The 19,047-nt window shown below is 36.3% G+C and overlaps 2 protein-coding genes across 3 annotated transcripts in view; both read right to left on the minus strand.

Moving 5' to 3' along the window:
* Positions 1 to 456: 456 nt before the first annotated feature.
* Positions 457 to 12,545, minus strand: LOC311068160 (uncharacterized protein). Its single transcript, XM_084090438.1, has 19 exons — positions 12,347 to 12,545; positions 9,366 to 11,658; positions 7,844 to 8,005; positions 7,431 to 7,758; positions 7,226 to 7,320; positions 7,007 to 7,032; positions 6,743 to 6,771; positions 6,480 to 6,627; positions 5,912 to 6,071; positions 5,483 to 5,615; positions 5,318 to 5,352; positions 4,514 to 4,589; positions 4,369 to 4,403; positions 3,477 to 3,522; positions 3,283 to 3,363; positions 3,127 to 3,146; positions 3,002 to 3,026; positions 2,685 to 2,789; positions 457 to 1,403 (listed from the first exon to the last, which is right to left on the minus strand). The coding sequence occupies exons 1-19, from the start codon at positions 12,356 to 12,358 to the stop codon at positions 1,379 to 1,381; spliced, it is 3,834 nt and encodes a 1,277-aa protein (XP_083946564.1). The 5' UTR covers positions 12,359 to 12,545; the 3' UTR covers positions 457 to 1,378.
* A 2,162-nt stretch (positions 12,546 to 14,707) lies between these two features.
* The window catches only part of dab1a (DAB adaptor protein 1a), a 364,356-nt gene continuing 360,016 nt past the window's right edge, over positions 14,708 to 19,047 (minus strand). Inside the window, exon 15 of one of the 2 annotated variants that reach the window (XM_084092069.1) lies at positions 14,708 to 16,398. Coding sequence is in view for 1 of the 2 variants with exons in the window: in XM_084092068.1 (XP_083948194.1) it covers positions 16,354 to 16,398 (45 nt within the window). In the remaining variant the exon portion in view is untranslated. The remainder of the gene's footprint in view (positions 16,399 to 19,047) is intronic. The other variant, XM_084092068.1, reaches the window with a different exon arrangement.

Consider the following 19,047-nt stretch of genomic DNA (forward strand, 5'->3'; position numbering starts at 1 on the left):
TTTAAAAAATGAGTTGAATCTTGTATAACTCATAAAAAAGTTGAAATTGCTTAAGTTATTTTGATGTAAAGCAATGTAAAAACATATGTTGCCATAACTTATTGATAATTTAATTTTTAACAGTCAACATATGACAACATATAGTCCCCACGGTTATGGAAAACCTAAAAAAAATTTAATTACATGCCTGGAAACTACTTTCTCCTGCAGTTTCCACAAAAATATTAAGCAGCACAACTGTTTTCAACATTAAAAAGAAATGTTTCTTGAGCAGCAAATCAGCATATTAAAATGATTTCTGAAGGATCATGTGACTCTGAAGACTGGAGTAATAAAGCAGAAAATTCAGCTTTTCCATCACAGGAATAAATTAAGTTTTAAAATATCTTAAAATAGTTATTTTAAATTATAGTCATATTTCACAATGTTACTCTTATGCATTTTTTTTTTTTTTTTAATAAAATAAATGCTTATTTCAAATACATTAAAATCATACAGATCAGTATAATATTTTTGCAGCTTTTATAGTTATACAAAATATTAATTTATTTATTTAATCCGTACTTGAGCAGCTAAACTGGAAAAATCAGGGGAAACTTTTGGGAACAGTTTTGAAACAACAAAGGCAGAAGATTTTATACAACTGTGGCATTTATTGTCTGCAGCAGAAAACTTAGCACATGCAGTAGAATAACTAAATAAGCAGCACTCAAAAGCATCAGCATATTTTCCATAATGAAGAGTAGCCCTGAAGACTGGGGACACTTAAACGCAAAGTACTGCTTGTAAAATAAAAAACGAATAATATAATACTAATTAATCTAATACAAATACAGAGTATGGCTATATAAACATTTAAGTCGCAATCCTGACTTGTAAGTAAATTATACCGCAAAAATAATGCTGACTTTTTACTGCATTTAAAGGTTTACATGGCAGTTTACTGTTAAAACCAAACCCAAATGCCAAGCTGTTTCAACATGCATACGCTCTCATGCTTTGAACGCATTTGTTCAATTATGATTTTAAACTTATTAGACAACCTCTAGACTGTCTTTTCCACACAATAGTGAACTAACACTTAGATGCAAGGGTCTAAATAATGTGAAGAGCTTCACACCGCACCACGCATGGGCTTTTTTTCACACAGAATGCACATAATATACAAGAATATAGAAGAACTCGCCTGCAGACACTTACAGACAAATGCACAATCACAAACATTATTCTTCCCACTTGACAGGCACATCTCTTCTTGAGCTTGTGTGGGTGACATTTACTGTGGTACTCATCAAATCACGCCCCACAGAAGGGTTATGAACTCAGAGTGAAAATCCAGCGCAGTCCATCTTTCCCTCTTGCAGCCGGAGCTATTCGGCTATTTTGAGACGAGTTTGATTGGCCTAGAATACACAAACATATTCTCTAAAATGTCAGTAAACATCAATGTAGCATAAAAAAAAAGCCAGAGGTCAGAAATGACCAGGGTGAAGATATAAAGCCTGCACTGAATGTTAAAAGTCAAGCAGGAATAAAAGGTTGCTCGTTTTTTAGCATGTTTTTATGGTTGAATGTATGTATAATTATTTTACATATATTTTTAATTATATAATTCTTTATTAATTGCATTATTTACAAGTTATACTGTTTATAAGTTTGTGGTCAGCAAATTCAGCAAGGATGCATTCAATTGATCAAAACTGTAAACTATAAAAAATATTGTTGTTTTAACTTAAAAAAGTAAGTTACCTGGTTGCCTTAAATTTTTGAGTTAATATAACAGAGGAGATTGATTTAATAAATAGAAACTCAAAATATTACGCTATTGAACCACATTATTTATCTAAGTTGATTTGACAAAAGATAAAAAGTTGTGATAACAAATAAAAAAATATTTGTTACAGTCATTATACTGATACAAAGAAATGTGTCTTGAGCAACAAAGCAGCATATTAGACTGATTTCTGGAGGATCATGTGACACTGAAGATTGGAGTAATGATGCTGAAAATTCAGGAATAAATGACATTATAAAATTGATTCAAATAGAAAACAGTTATTTTAAATGATATTAATATAAAATTTTACTGTTATTACTGTATTTTTTATCAGACTGTCAGATACCTCTACATTGCAAAAAAAAAATGCTGCTTTAAATTTTTAAGTACAATCTACTTGGATGTTTAAGTCATTTCAACTTAAGTTACATTAAAATGACAAAAAAAATGAGTTGAATCTTGTATAACTTATTTTGATGAGTTAAAGCAATGTAAAAACATGCTGTCATAACTTACTGATCATATAATTTTTTACAGTGTTCATGGGTTCGACATTTTTCTCAGTAACGCTTGGCAGTTTAGTACTGTATATGCTGTAAATGCATATGCTTATCCGCTCCTCCTGGTTTACGCAGATCTTCCTCTTCACTTGCTTTTTGGATGTGGAGATGCAGTTCTATTTCAGAAGATCTATAACAGCGCTACAATATAACAGTGAAAACACAGATTTCCGCAATAACTCCTCAATGGCGGGGAAGCGTTTTGTCATAAATGACGTAAAAGCTCGTCAATGGCGGGGAAAGAGTTAATGGATCCACTGTGACAACTAACCCTATATATTGCAACAACATGTTCTGCCATTGGGGCATGTTGTTGCAAAAGGTCAACATGAGTTCAATGTACGTACTTGCTGTAAATGGGCATGGAGTCTCCAGCTATGATGTCGGCATACAGGTCCGGAGGAGGAAGAATCTGGAGTTCTGAAACATCTACATTTTCTTCCTCTTGATTTCTAAAGGAAATATACAACAACAACACAAGTTAGCATTATCAGGTCATCAGATGCTGCACAGGCTAAAGGAATGAGACATGCTTTCTGAAAAAAACATCTCAAACATCCATGTAAAACCAGTCTGACCGCATACTCCAGATGAGAAAAGACATCTCATAAATTACTGTCTGTGTTACGTTTGAGAACTTGCACATATTTGTGAGAATACTTACAAGCTGCCAGGATCCTCTTCGTGTGCTAACAGATCAAACCAGAAGTGAAAGAGCAGAAGAAAATAAAATGAGTGTGGGTAGATGTGATTGTTTATGTTATTAGGGTTCAGAGAGTCGAAACATACCTGCTTTAGGCTCTGGCATTCTTGATGCACAAATGACCAAATGAGGAAAAAGGAAGTAGAGAAACCATGATCACTTGCTATCCTGTAATCTTATCATTTACAATCAATTTCAGTGAATTCGAAAGAAAATAGACTGTAAGTAAAGTGATGGCCTACATTGGGTTGCTGTCTTGCGGGAGAAGTTGAGAAGGTGTCATAAAGAATGTGGATAGTCTTTGAAGGGCTTCCTGTTTTGGTCTGCAACACGCAATAAACAAATGATCATTCTTGTGTTTTTAATGTAAAACAGATTCTTTCAGATCAAAGGTAGTACAGTATGTGTCATTTTTAGTGAATAGAATAGAACTTACTGCACGTTCATGTAAGCTGAATCAGTTTGGGTTGGCTGGACAGGACCTGACCGACAGGGACAAAAGAATGAATAAAAAAATGGTTACGAGATACAAAGTAATAATTATGACATAAACATTCAAAAAAGTAGATTTTTTTTTTTATGTCATGATTATGGCTTTTTATCTAATAATTATGACTTAGTATCTCAAGAGTCAGTTTCAACATTTGATGTCATAATTATGACTTTTTAGCTAATAATTTTGACTTTTAATGTCATCATAAACTTTTTAGCTCATAATTTTGACTTGTAATGTCATAATAGACTTTTTAGCCCATATTTTTGACTTTTATGACACAATTTTGACGTTTTATGTCATAATTAACACTTTTAACTCATAATTTCAACTTTTAATGTCATAATTTACTTTTTAGCTCAATTTCGACTTTGTCAAAATGTCAACTTTTCTCATCTTAATTTTGACTTGATGAGATAATTTACTTTCAGCTCATAATTTAGACTTTTTGACAAAATGACAACTTTTTTCATCATTTTACCAATTTAGTTTTTGGCTCGTAAATTTTGCTTATTTGTCAAAATTTCCATGTTTGAATGTTTCACTTTTTATGACATAATTATGACTTTTAATGTCATTATTTCAATGGCATAATGGTTTTTGGTAATGATTTCAACATTTTATGTCATAATTATGATTCTTTCTGTCTGTTTTTATTTAGATTTTTTTTTTGCTGAGATGGCGTAAATATTCTTCCATAAATGTCTATGACCAAGTAAATGACATTCTGTAGCTATAATGACAGTTTTCCCAGAGTTTTGATCTCTGTCTTGGCTGTTCCTGGTTAGGTTTCCTGTTAACATTTTTCCGTCATGTCTCATCATCAGTGACTCACCTTGAGCTGGTGTGGCCACCGACTGATTCAGCCCTCTGAAAAATAGAACATACACCTCATGTAAACAATACAATAGCTTAACAGTCAAGTTTTCTTACTGAGAACAAATAGAAGGGCACATACAAACACACAAGGTTATACTTACATGTGTGAGGTTTCATTGGGAGAGTCAAACACAGGGTCATCATCATCAGCTGTCCACTCCTCACTGTCTTCTGAGACTGAGGAAATACAATGAAAATAAAACAATAAAAGTGTTTATAGCTGTAAACATACTATTTAAATTAACTAGATATTTTAATTCCTGTCAAGAGTGGGATTTGTACTCTGTATTATAACCACCCAAAACAGCAAAATCCAAAGACATTACCTTTATGAAAATTGTGTTGGTACCATGGTATCAGATGATATTATAATACCATAGTCCTCTAATGTTTACCATGCTACTTTATGATTTTAAGAAGGTAATCCAAAATACTTCAATAATATAATAGTATTAAAATCAAAGTACTGTCCAAAAAACCATAGTGTTATCAGAGGTGTAAAGTATTTGAGTATATGTAATTAGTTAATTAAGTGTGGATTCCACATGTACCAGATGTGGGCCGGATCTGGGCCGACACTATGTTGCTGTCTGGGACTCAAGTTGCATTGGAATTGGTGACTTGTAACTAGTAATGGAGTTAATTTTACTGTAAGCTATCTCTACTTTTACTTAAGTATGCTTTTCAGGTACTCTTTACACCTCTGAGCATTACTATGGTACAATCAAAGTGAAGAGAGTATTTGATGTATAATGTGTGGGTGGGGTTTTTTTGGACTAATGAAATTTCACAGTGGATGGGCCTAGTTAGTATGATGCAGTAGAAAGCTATCAATAAAATATGCTGATACTTATTGTGATCAAACACACAAAGCATAATACAAATGATTAAAAGAAGGTGCTTACAGCTTTCATGGTTCATGTCATAATGCTCTGAAGTCCTAAAAAAATACAGATAAAAATAAAGAAAATCTCATTTGTAAACTGCAGATCAAGATCAGCACTCAATGCTAGCATAGCATTACTACTGTACAGTATATTGCAGTAGCCTATATTTGTTTTGATGGCTACCTGGTGTCTGTACTGATGTCCTCTGTGTTTTTGTGTCCATTGCCGTTGGATCTGTTAGATGCTGTTGTCATCTTCCCCAGCTCCATAATTCCATTGATGTTCATATCCATACTCTCCACCGGGACATAACCATCTGAAAAAAACAACACACAGCACATTGCCAATCTGCATTCCAGCAGAAGCATCTGGAAAATGAGATAAGCTCTTACATACACAGTCTAACAGATTAGTCAAAGCTCAAGGACTCGTTCAGGTCTTTGCTTAGTGACAGATCTATTCAGGCGTTTAGTCCTTATCAGGGTAAATTCATAACAATGCTTATATTCTGCACGCCATTTATCTGTAAAACTGATTTAGCGTCTTGCTAACTATGTGTGTGCCAATATATGCATATAATGGCATTCAATTAATTTGTTGTGTTTCGCTCACATTTGTTGTTGCTGTCTTTAGCCAGCCATTTCCCTTTAGGGCAATTGTTGGTACGGATGATGCTCACGGTGTCTCCAACCTTCACCGGCAGGTCGTTTTTACGGCCCTTACAGTCTTCAATCACTTTAGCATGATACATGGCCTCTTCCTGGCCTGTGATCTGCATTAAACATCAATACACACAGACAGTTGCAGGAAAGTGCACATCACTTGCTGAACTTGCCATGTGCATTAGAAAAAGACTTGCTGTTAGCGAGAAATTGAAATGTAAGGCTCATTTCACTTTTGATTAAACTTTTTTAGTGATGGTAAATGCATCTGAGGAGTGGAATCTGGATTGTAATAAGTAATGGATTGTGAGAGTTGCAATAATCAGGTTAAATTTTTAGTGCAAACACATCCCAGACAGCAACATAGTGTCAGCCCGGATCCGGCCCACATCTGGTACGTGTGGATTCCACATGTACCAGATGTGGGCCGGATCTGGGCCGACACTATGTTGCTGTCTGGGATACAAATACTGACATATGTAAAAAATACTGCCATGTCCAAAAAGGGAAAAATATACCTTAAATGTTTTTCTCATTTCATTTTCCTTCTTTTCCTTTTCTTTCTGCTCCTTCTTTTCTCTTTCCTTCTCTTTCTCTTTTTCCTTTTCACGCTGTTTCTCTTTCTTCTTTAGTTCTTTTTCATCTACCTCTTTTCCTGAGTTCTTCCTGCGGATTGAAGTTTTTCATCATTACAATCAGATTATTTTGGGAATGTAGTTGCAGTTTAAATAGATATCAGGAGTTTAAAAACAAACAAAAAATATATAATGTTGCTACAAACCTGGAGAACAACCGTTTAGGTGGAGCCTTCTTAGGTGATTAATTGAAGACAACAATATGTTTGAACAGATCATTTCAACAATGGAACATGCAATTAGAAGATACAAAACATGTCATATGATAATGCTACAAAAGAGTATGATTATTAGTATTGCAAACAAAATGTCCTGACATTAACATTCAGACATTCAACAGTCATTCTAAAACAATTTTTAACAATAATGGTAAAAACAAAACAAAAATCAAAACCAAAAAAAAAACGTACCACAACCGCTGAATCGTCATATGGATCTAAGTCGCAAACAATACAAAACATATTTTAGTCAGCAGAATACTTTGTAGATAAAAAGAGAATCTAAAATAAACTGATTATCATTTCTATGGAGGTCAGAAGGTCATCAGAGATGAGATTACTGAAAACAAGACAAAATAACACACTTCACAACAGCATTAGCCTATTTTAGTGAAGACTTCTTCCACTTACTCTTTGGAGGTCCTTTCTGTTTCTTATTCTTTATTGTTTTGCCTTTTTTACTGTTTGCTTGATCTTCATTAACATTGTGACTTCTTTCAAGGGTCCTGGAGGAAAGTCGGAATAAAAATAAAGTCACTCAATACCGACAACACATACACAACAGCCATTTTTTTCTCTGTGGCCACACTAAATCATCATGAAGTTAATGGCTTACCCTGATGGAGACAAGGTAGGTGAGCTTCGCATTGAGTCCTGAGGTACAGCAGCTTGAGTGTCTGGATTTGGAGAGCCAGAGTTCACAGACCTGTAATCCACATCCACAATGTCTCTATCCCACGTGTTCGGAAACGCATTTTCTTGAACCTGATGTTTTGGGTTCAACTGTTTCAGGAATGCTTCCTCGTGAACTGAAACTGGCCTTCTGGAACTAGAATCTGATGATGGGATTGATGGAGGCCTAAAGGTAGAAACTGCTGGAGCCAAGGGTTTCTCAACGTCTTCATAAAACACATCCCCAGATGACTTGTCATGTAGTGAATCTTCTGATGAAGAAAACAAATGTTAATGTACACATTTAGTGGACAAACACTTCTGAGAAACATATCTTTTATATCATATAAAGTTAACCTTGTGTTTCTAGAGGTTCAAATTGTGTTGTGGGAATCTGGAGGTCTCTGGCAGGAGACTGAGTTGGTTTCTCAAGTGGAGGGTCCACAGTGGGTATGGCTGGCAGAGCCTTCCTAGGCGGAGGGGGAGGGGGGTGCACATTTTTGACCACTGTCACCATCTCTGCAGAAACACGAGAATAAATATTAGAACGGACAACCACTGGACCACAACCATTTAAAAAAAAAAAAAAAAAAAAACATACGTCAAAAATTATATGATCAATAAGTTGACAACATATGTTTTTACATTGCTTTAACTCATCAACATTAACTTTAACATTAAGTTAAGCAATTTATAACTTTTATGATTGATACAAGATTCAACTCATTTTTAAGTCTGTTTAATCTAATTTAAGTTGAAATTACTTAAAAATCCAAGTTGATTGTACTTAAAGATTTAAGGCAGCAACTTAGAAGCTTGATTAAAATGTTTTAAGAATACATCAGAATTAAGAAAAATGTTTACATAAAGCTAGAAAATTTGCAGATGGTGTAAGAAAAAAAAAAATTCAACACATTTTGTAAAGAAAAAAGAAAAACGTTAAAAGAAGTGTTATCTCATGCACTTATTTTTGCCAAGTAAATGTATCTTGTTAATGATGTTTATTGAACATATTTATTTTTAAGAAAATTAAGAATTTTTTTCATGCATTTGCTGAATTCTAAAACAAACAAGATAAAAGAAATACCAAAAATTATAACCCTCAAAAAGAAGCGGAAGAGAGAGCGAACTGAGAAAGTTATATCTGCAAAGCGAATAAAAACGGTGAGGTCGAGGAAGCACAGACTATGGAATGAAAATGGAGGAACCATAATGCTAATACTTATGAAATTATAAGCTTGATCAAATACATGAGATGGTACAAAGTGTTTCTCTTTTCAAAATTTTAGGTGACAATCATATTTAATACCCAATAATTGACAGTAAATGTAATTTTAATCTAAGCTGTAATGAAAACAATTATTTTCTCTTTAAGGATGTCTCTATGAGCAATATGGTCTAATTACAACAATTACTTACGATAATAGATTTAAGCCTAATTAGCATTTAGCTAAACACCAAAATGTCTTACTCTTGCAGATATGTCATTGAGACAAAATATTCTCTGTCATTCTAATTATGAAAAATATGTTACCCAACACAAGCCACAAAAGACTTACATATCCTGCATACCAACCCTTCCTAGCGTATGGAATCCACCTAACTCCTCACAATCAAAAAGGCATTTAAACACTGCTAAAAAGTATTTACATTTGTGAAAAGTTAATCAAAAACTGATTTGTGTTGATTAACAGTAGCACTGAACAAAATTTAATTTGAGGCAAAAAATTTTTTTGCCTGTCTCTGAAAATGCCACACTTATTGATACAAGACTGCCCTACAATAAGAATATCCTTCTACGATGGATGAAATTGATCTTAGACAACAAAATTGTGGGCAAGCTCACACAGTGTCCACCCTGCTTGAAACATATACTTACTGTGATCAAGGCCATTAACCTTGGCAGTTTCAGGTGGGTGGGTTTTAGGTGGCACCCGAGTATGATCCACATAATCAACTGGAGGGAGTTCAGGTATATCAGACACTTCTGGTACAGGTGGGGTTTTCTCAGGCAGTTTCTCTACAGTTGTGGCAATTTGTGGTGAGGCTTTTTCAGGTGTAGCTAGTTTAGGTTGAGTCACCTCATTTGTGACAGTCTCAGGCAGAGGTGTGAGAGTTTCAGGCAGAGGTATCTCGGGTGTAGATGTCTCAGTTGGGGTTGTATTTTCAGGTGTGGTAGCCAACTGGCTAACTGTGCTCTTTCTCTTAGCCCTTTCCAGAATGCTAAATATTCGGCTATCATTTGGTGTCCGTTTAACTGAGGCCATCTCCTCCGCCCTCGCCAAGGCTGAAAGCGGCTTGGATGAGGACTGGTCCTCCTTAGTCCTCTCTAGGTTAATAGCTGTATTGTGAGTAAGAGCTTTTGCGTTCTCCAGTACCACCTCGACAGGTGCAGCTGGAGTATGAACATATGGAGGAGGGCTTGAGACTATAAGTCTTGAGTCTGGACCAGGTGTATACTCTAAGGGCATCACCAAGGGCTCTGGGCATATCACTGGAGGGGTGGATGGGGCAGGGGAGGCTAACCTGGAGACAACTGGACTCCTGGGAACTGGATCGATAAATGTATGGATCGCTGGAGGGGGTATAGCTTGCTCAGTAAGGTCTCCATCGGGAAAATCTCCATAAAGAGCAGGGGGAGGAATATCAAGGAACTCTGGAGGTGGACTTCCTTCAGGGGGAGGAAATACTTCTGATAAACTGAGCATATTTATATTTGGTTTAAGAGGTTCAGGGACAGGAGGAGTTGAAATAGTGGTATCTGGCTTAGAACTCTTTGATTTTGGAACAGCTTGAGAGGGAATAATTGGTGTTGGAATGGCTGGTTCTGGAATCTTTGGCTCAGGGCTGGCAGAGGTCAGAATACCTGGAGCTGGAATGCTTGGGGTAGGAATGTTGGGGACAGGTGGTGTTCCAGCTGAAGTCTGAGAAGGGACAACAGGTGCACTTTCCATAGGGGGACTGGCTGGTACAGATGGCCCAGCAGGAGCCGAGTGACTTGGAGCAGGGGTACAACTAGCTGGAGTTGGGCTCTCCACTGTATCTGTCTTCTCATTTTCATCTTTGCTAGTTTTTTGAGTTGAAAATACAAAATTCTTGGGTGAAGACACTTTGACTGGTGAAATGGAAACAGGTGTATAGGGGCTGGATTCAGGCTCTGGGGTATCAGCTTTTATTGTAGCCACTGGCAGAACAAGTGGAAGATTCCTGTCCTTCAGAGACTTTTTGGCAATGTCGACCTCTTTAGCAGTGTCTGGCTTCTCATTCTCATCTTTGCTAGTTTTTTGAGGGGTAAATACAGAATTCTTAGGTGTGGACACTTTGACTGGTGAAATGGAAAAAGGTGTATCAGGGCTGGATTCAAGCTCTGGGGTATCAGCTTTTATTGTAGCCACTGGCAGAACGAGTGGAAGATTCCTTTCCTTCAGAGACTTTTTGACAATGTTGCCCTCCTTAGCAGTGTCTGGCTTCTCATTCTCATCTTTGCTAGTTTTTTGAGTTGTAAATACAAAATGATTGGGTGTGGACACTCTGTCTGATGCAATGGCCTCAGGTGTAAGTGGGCTGGATTCAGGCTCTGGGGTTTCTGATTTTTTTGGAGCCACAGGCAGAACTAGTGGAAGTTTTCTCTCCTTCAAAGATTTTTTGGTAATGTTTACCTCCTTCACAGGGTCTGTCTTCTCACATTCATTTTTACTAGTTTTTTGAGGGGTAAATACAAACTTTTTGGGTGTTGACACTTTGAATGGTGAAACGGACACAGGTGTAAGTGGGCTGGATTCGGACTCCAGGGATTTGGCATTTTTGGGACCCACTGGCAGAACCAGTGGAAGATTCTTGTCTTTCAGATTCTGCTTAAAAGCGTTAACCTCCTTCTTCTGGTTATTATCTAGCTGTTCAGCATTATTGATGGGCTGGTTCTCTCTAGTCTTCAATCCCCAGGGTGGAGAGAGCTGGCGACTGAGATTTTTGTCATCTTTGAAGACTACTCGTGGTGCATGAAATGTCCCTTTTTGCACGGCAGCATTGATAGATGAGATCAAAGGATTGCTGGCTTTTGGCAGCGGAGGGATGGATTTGGGTTTCTCTGGGACAGCAGGTTTAGTCTGGATCTTCAGACCATTTTCACCTTGGAACCGTGCCTTCAGGGTTTTAAAGTCTATTGATTCATCCTGATGTATGAAATGTAGTAAATGTTAAAAAATATCAAAGTAAACCTTACATTTCACTATGGCATGCATATGATTTAAATGCATATGATAGGTTTGTATTGTCAGCAATATCTCAGAGCTTAAAAATAAACTGCTTTGTAGAACAACACAACACCATCCACTTTGTGTGGGAAGGTAATGTGATGACATGCTATCATTGCCCAAACAAATTCCATACATTCACACTAGCCAATGTCAAAATGTACAATAGCATTTGGTAGAAATCAGTAAGCTGAGGTGAAAATCAACGCTAGAGCTATATTAAGAAACTTCTGGTTATTTCCATCAAAAGTATGGCTGGTGTCAGTTTCTTTTCAATAAATCAATAAACTGATAAGTATGGAAACTCTCACAAAAGAGACAGCCATACCATGGTACTGAATGATTGCCATATTTATGATATTTACATGAAAGAATAGCATTGTACTACCAAAATGAGGTATGTCCAAAGAAACTATGGTTTTATCTTGGTACATTTTGTGAGCAAAATTCGATTTTCTTCACAACTGTCTAATATTACACTTTAATGTATATATTAATTTGTGTTTAAGGAATCTATGTAAAAAAAACAACAAAAAACAAAAACAAAGCATAGATCACATTTAAAAGTTGCTAATAATAGAATAAAATTAATGTCATGGTTTCTCACCTGTTCCATCATTGTGGCTCAAAGGTTTCCAGCGGTTCCTCAAAAAGAGATAATTCTCTCTCCTCAACCCCTCATAATTAATAATCCATTGAGTTTTTCCTTTATGATTCAAAATGATCCAGCATGCACAAATAAAATGGTGTTGTGTCGCAGTTGTCAGAGGATAAATACCACATAGAGTGAGAACTCAGTCTGGAATGAGGTTGGATGAGCATGTTCATGTGCTAATGACGAGATAAAGGAATGTCTCGTCAAACAAGTCACTTTACTGAATGTCAGCAAAGGACTGTTTTCATTCTCAAAGAATGCGGTCAGTCAAGAACCACAGAAATCCAAGAAGGCACAGCTTCCATTGTCAAACAAACTCTCATTACGTCTTCACACCAGGTAGGCTAGAAGAAGCATAAAAGTATTGGTCAGTATTGTGATTACTTTCACAGAGGATGTGCTTTACTCTCAGGAGAACAGTCTCTACCTTGTCAAGAATCTAATCAAAGTTAGTTATTTTGCTTTAAATTAAATTCTAAAAGATGTTGGTTAGCTTTACATCGGAAGATCTGAAATTCGATCTGAAATTGTCACACTTTATACTTCAAGAATGAAGTTAATTCTTCTTGAGGTGGCTTTATTTTTGAAAGCCAATTTCTGTATCTTAGTTTTGACTATAAAAATGATAGGAAAAACATAGAGTTAATTCAGTATACTCACTGGCCCTATAGTGGGGAATATTGTCAGTGTGGAATTATTAACACTTATTTGAGATACATATTGGAATAGAAAATGCTGTATCAAGTAAAAATGAAATAAAACAAATGAATGAATGAATATCAAACACTCATTTTGGCCAATACAATATAGAATTAAAGCACTTTTGACTAAAAGACACATGAAATCTAGCACATCTTTCTTATACAAGAAGTCAAAACAATCAGAGTGCAGGAATTTACATAATAAGAAAGGAAACTGGTTCTTAACCTGGTAAATCACCCTCCATACCTGAGAAGGAATCTTACTACTAATGAGTCAAGGTCATTTGAACTGTATTGTACGAATTGGTAAGTGACATTTCTTACATAATGTCGATTTGCACTCATGAATGACATAAAGAAGGTTGATTAAAATGTGATCAGAAGAACAACAAACTCCTCCTGAAACCAGTTCCTGTGAAAGAGAAAACAAACTAAGCAGGCCTAATGTATTAATTTTCCACATAAGCAAGCTGAGAATGAATTTGAGTGGTGTTCAATGGAATGCCTAGATGTGCTTATTTATCTGGCAAGGATCCAGTTCAGGGATTCAATTCACATTCTGCATCTAATTGATATTGTGGGGCTAGATCATTTAAAACCTGAAACAACATTTCAGTTATAGTAAAATGTTCTCTTTTCTCTTCCAAATATGAGTTTAGGTTGAAGTAACAAGTGGTAATTTGATTGTTTGTTTGCAACTCAGGCTGGCTGTTTCACTGGTAGATACAACTGTGGTACTGAACTTTATCCTGACACCTAGTGGTGTGGATGCAACAACGCACAAAAGCAAGTTACTTCTGATATTCTAGAAATGTCCTGTTCACGCTCATGACTAATTTTTCCCTTAACCTAAAGTAATAATGGGGGTTGGGTTACCAAGAGAGTAGTATTCAGCTGGTCATGTGATGAACCATGAGAGAGGACCACACATATGTAGAATAAAACAGCCTTTTCTTACCGATTTTTTGCTGCTAAGGCAGAGAGGCAGGGAAACATTTTGGGATGTGTTTATTGGTAACAGTATTACATGGTGGGTTACGTAAATCAAGAGAAAAAAAAAAAAATGCTCTAAAAATCCACTGTAGAATGTCATTATCATCAAGATAAAAAATAACGTGTCCTTTTACATTACCAAACCATTAGCTGAGGTAAAGGCAAAATAGAAATGTACCGAAATTGAAAGGACTCCCATTCACCTTGATTTTCACCTTCGTCTTCTTAATGCTCAAAATTTAGATCCTGAAGGTCCAAAACTGCTTTTATTTTAAATTAAAATGGGACTCTGGCCATAAAATAGGAGGAAGTTATCGTCACAGTAATGAAATGCTCTGAGCTTTTCAGATGCAATGAAAACAGATGCCATTCATGGTGATTTTCTCTGATTGGAGGTTGGATCGCAGACAGATATTCTGGTGTGATTTAATGTGATCAGACGGCCCTAAAGTCAACATGAAACAGCCTTCGCAAACCATTTTAGTCTGACCGTGACCTATATTTCAGAGTAAAACACAGGATATTCAACAAATAGGAGACTGGAATTCACATTGACTGAAATGTAAAAAGTGGGCATTACAGTACATATATCAGATTGGAGCCATTTTTTTTTTTTTTAAGTAGTTTACCATCAATGAATTAATGTCAGGATATCTGCTTTTCGGCCTTGGTTATGTTAGTCAAAAAGGAAGTTTAACAATTTGATGGAAAAATAAGAAGACATTTTCTCTTTGGAATAACATGCACTGATAAATGTGCAGAAAGGTGTATTAAAAAAAGCAAACAGAGCCCATTTTGATGTCATATTGACTTTAAGGTCTGTGAATGAATTTGTATGTGTTTGTGTACATGCGTATTTGAGATTGCTGCATTAACATACACGTTGAGAGATGCTCTGGTCTTCCTCTATCACATTAACCAGCTTCATGACAACAAACCAAAAGAAATCACATAAGTATGACGCCATCTATTCACCACTTCAGCCATTAAAAACATAATAACAGTCTCTCTGGGTTGGTTTCAGGCCACTTAAAAAGACAGTCTCCACCATCCTGCTGAAATCAAAAGACAGAGAAAGCAAACGTAAACCGCTTGGGAGTTTGGGACACGTGTCAATATTGCTTGGGTTTCATGAGGAGTTTGCATCACTAAGGCCAGCCTATTTTATGGCACGGAAGTCCACAGGATGGAATGAACACTGTTATAATCGGAACCATTATTATCATCATCATTATTATTTGTCATTGTCGTCATTATTATGATCAATAATAATAATAATTATTATTATTTACAAAATGAGTTTGGCAAACCAACGATCAGATTTTAAAGCCATGTTTACCCCTAAAACACATCTAAAGTCGACTTCAAGGGCTCCACTTGACTTATAAAATAAAAATTCCATTTCAACGTCATGTTTTTGTTTTGTTTTCTCATTAGTATTGTACAAAAGCTATAGAGAAGGAACAGTTCAATCACAGGTTTTTGCAATGTCCGTTGCCTCGAGTTCCCCTGTCAGATTCAGCTGCTCCAAAATCTTGAGATTTGGCAAAAGTCATTCCTCGTGTCTGTTCTCCATCCGAGAGAGAAAGTGAGTTGTTGTTTTTTTCTTCTTTTAGCTCTGCATAGCTTTCTAGCAGCAGAATCTCAAATACGTGTGAGAGGAAAAACCAAATAAACCCAAAAGGATGGATCACGTAAGTCACAGATGGATCCGCTCTGTGATGGATTATGGTGGTCTTGGGTCGGATGCGTGATCGGGGGTCCGACAGGCACCTCTCGAGAGTTTCCCGTAATGCGGTCTCTATAAAGAGTCAGACCAGCAGAAACTGGAAGTAGGACGAAGGGCATGAATTAAGCTGCAGAGCTGGGCTCATAAGGCTATGAGGGGTGCTGTAAGGTTGAAATCACCCACAATGCCCTGCTGTCATGTGCAGAAAACACGGTGAGAAAGAAACAAAGTGGTATGGGGAGAGTCTGTCCCTCTCGATCCTTGCGGAGGGAGTAACGGAGGAAGTCGTGAGGGGGACGGGGCGGCTCTAGAGAGATGGCTGCTTGGAGAAGTGGACCGTTCAGGCTGGAGTGACCGCGCTCACACACACACACACACACTCTCTCATATACATATACACACGGATGGGTGCACACACACACACACACACACACACACACACACACACACACACAGGGCAGAGAGTTGATCTCCAGTGTTTTGGTCTCCTGCTCCCCCCAGCGCTGATCACGTCTGTGCAGAGTTCCCATGATCCTTCACTTCTTCCCCTTGTTGATCTGGGCATAAAGAGGGTCCTTCCCCTGAACATAAACAGAGCAGGGTTACTGAAATATAAATGACAAAACTCTCATATGGGAAACACGTTTGCCCCTACTAGTAAAAGTTGTAACTATATCATCTGGACACATAAAGAATCTTTCAACAACATTTTTCTTAAGCGACATATTTATTATTAAAGTTTATCTGAATTATCATAGATGTTTAGTCAGTGACCATTTTTTGAGGGCTTTTAAAAGTGTACATTTTTATTGTTTACAGAAATATGTATTAATGAGGTCTGACACACCTTTCGATGATTATTTGTTAAAAAATACAATTATATTAAATATAAATACAAATATATATTCATATATATAGTCCATATAGATATATATATATATATATATATATATATATATATATTTTTTTTTTTATATATATATATATATATATATATATATATATATATATAACATATTTTTGCTTAACAACACATTTATTGTTAAAATTTTATTATATTTCGGATGTTTTGCAAGTGACCAAATTAAAATTGTCAATTTTTATTGTTCACAGGCCCCTATATATATATATATATATATATAGTGTGTGAAAATAATTTCTATTTAATAAACATTACTTATAATATATATGAAAGTACCTTTATATATGAAAATTACAGTTAGTGTGAAAAAAGAATTGGTCTGTGAGAAAAATCTGGTATAAATCTGGCAACATAAATCAAACAAGCATTTCTTCCAAATCAACACCAGGTGGCAACAGAGGTCTTTCTGAAAATCACTGCATTCACAAACTTACTCCATGACACCAAGAGCTACACCACATCAGCTGCTAAGTAGATAAACTGCTGCAGAAAACACTGGAAACAGAGACAAAATGTATGACAAAATTCACCAGCCTCGTACTCTACCTGCTCTCAGAACAACCTCATCCATGTTTTTAATCTTTATATTCAATAATTGCAGACTAGCTGCATTAGAACCACCCACTTCACAACAAAAAACCCTGTGGATTATCTCTTCATCAAAAGGTTATTTATAAAATAAGAACATCAAGGAGCAAAGGAAGGCTTAGATAAGGTACAATTAGAGCTTCCAGTCAGTGTGTGTCCAGACTGCAGCCTGAACCCTACAGTTTGAAATCAGAACCTCAAACAGCAATTATCACTCACTTACAGACATTTCCGCCCATCGTGGGCACTCAAATGGACACACAGGGCGAGAGATGACAGGATAAGTGTTTTAGAGAGCGAGAGAAAGAGTCAGAAGATAAAATGAATGGGACACTATAAAGCTGAAAAAGAGGAAAGCCAAGTGAAAGGGAGTGTGGGAGGAAGTACATAAAGAGGGGAAGGAAGAAATGGATGACTAAGTAGGTGAGAGGTAGAGCAAGGGAAATAGATCAGTCAACCCTGCTGAGTGAAAGTGGTAGAGAAAATGAAATAAATGGAAGAAAGACTGCGTTGATGTGTCCACTTTTTGTAAGCAAAGTCCTTTTTGGTAACGTCTTAAGCAGCTTTTTTCTGTTATACACATACAAATGCTATCTACATTAAAGGTACAGTAAGCAATTTCTGAGAAACACTGTTGATTTTCCAAATCAACCCAAACAAACACGCTCACTTTATTTCTTCGCGCCCAAAATGCACGAACACGAAATTCAAGAGTGGGTGTCTTTTTATCATATGAATAATGCTTCTCCAAAAATAAAAGTGAAGATGACGAACAAACGACAAAGAAGAACAAAAAATGAACATAACAGTACACAAGAGTCTATACAAGCAAGAGATGGTTGTTAGTCTCCAGCAGCAGCAGCTCCAGACAAACAGTAGCTGTGTTTCCATTACCCTTCAAATTGCACATATTGAAATTGCGAATTGAAAATACACCCAATGGAAACACGTAAATTTCACAAAAACTCCCATATATCGCAAAAAAAAAATTACGCTCGCATGAGATGGTTTTTCAGGCTATTTAAAAAAGGATTGAAATTTACAACATTTACAGGTCACCTTGCATATGTGAAAGTCAATCATTCTTTAATATGTTTTATTGGTATGTTTGGACAGAAGACGAGACAGAGTTCTTTATTAAACTCATTAAAGACAAAAGAATTACAGGAATACTGGATTCCAAACAACAAAGAAGTGCCACAATATATCAAAATCTTGAAGCAGATATGAAGGAGAAACACCCAGAAACACCTCATACATGCCGCTCTCAAGTATAAGGGTCTTTCCTTGCCATTAATGCTTGGATAACACGCCTACATCTCCTTCGATTAAAACGAATGGCTAGAGCGGTGGCTGCAATGTACGTAAACCTACCAAAATCCATTGCCATGATGTTTGTAATGACTGATGTTTGATGTTTGGAAAAAAGTATGTTTTAGTCGCATACTGTCCCCTTTTGATCATTTTAATGTCGTTTCTCCTTGCTAAATAAAAGCATTAATTACAGATACATATTCTATTCAACTTATTTCCAGTTGTGTATTTCGGCTTAGCAAAACGAAAGTTTGACTGACAATAATTGCAGTTGTCAAATCTCCCACCTACAGTTCCAACTGCTCTGTTCTCTGACATAATGTCATTAATAATCGCTGTAGTTAATTGCACCTTTAAAATCTGTGCTTTTTTCCCGTCCTTTCCATAGATGTGTGTGTATGAGAGC

This window comes from Abramis brama (assembly GCF_963993115.1).
Source record: "Abramis brama genome assembly, chromosome: 18".
Lineage (NCBI taxonomy): Eukaryota > Metazoa > Chordata > Actinopteri > Cypriniformes > Leuciscidae > Abramis > Abramis brama.

Excerpts from the sequence above, each read along its gene's own strand:
- LOC311068160 (XM_084090438.1), bottom strand. Across the intron at positions 3,147-3,282 it reads CCGCAAGACAGCAACCCAAT|AATGCCAGAGCCTAAAGCAG; the intron begins GTAGGCCATCAC and ends TTGTGCATCAAG. Across the intron at positions 2,790-3,001 it reads GAAGAGGATCCTGGCAGCTT|AAATCAAGAGGAAGAAAATG; the intron begins GTAAGTATTCTC and ends TATTTCCTTTAG.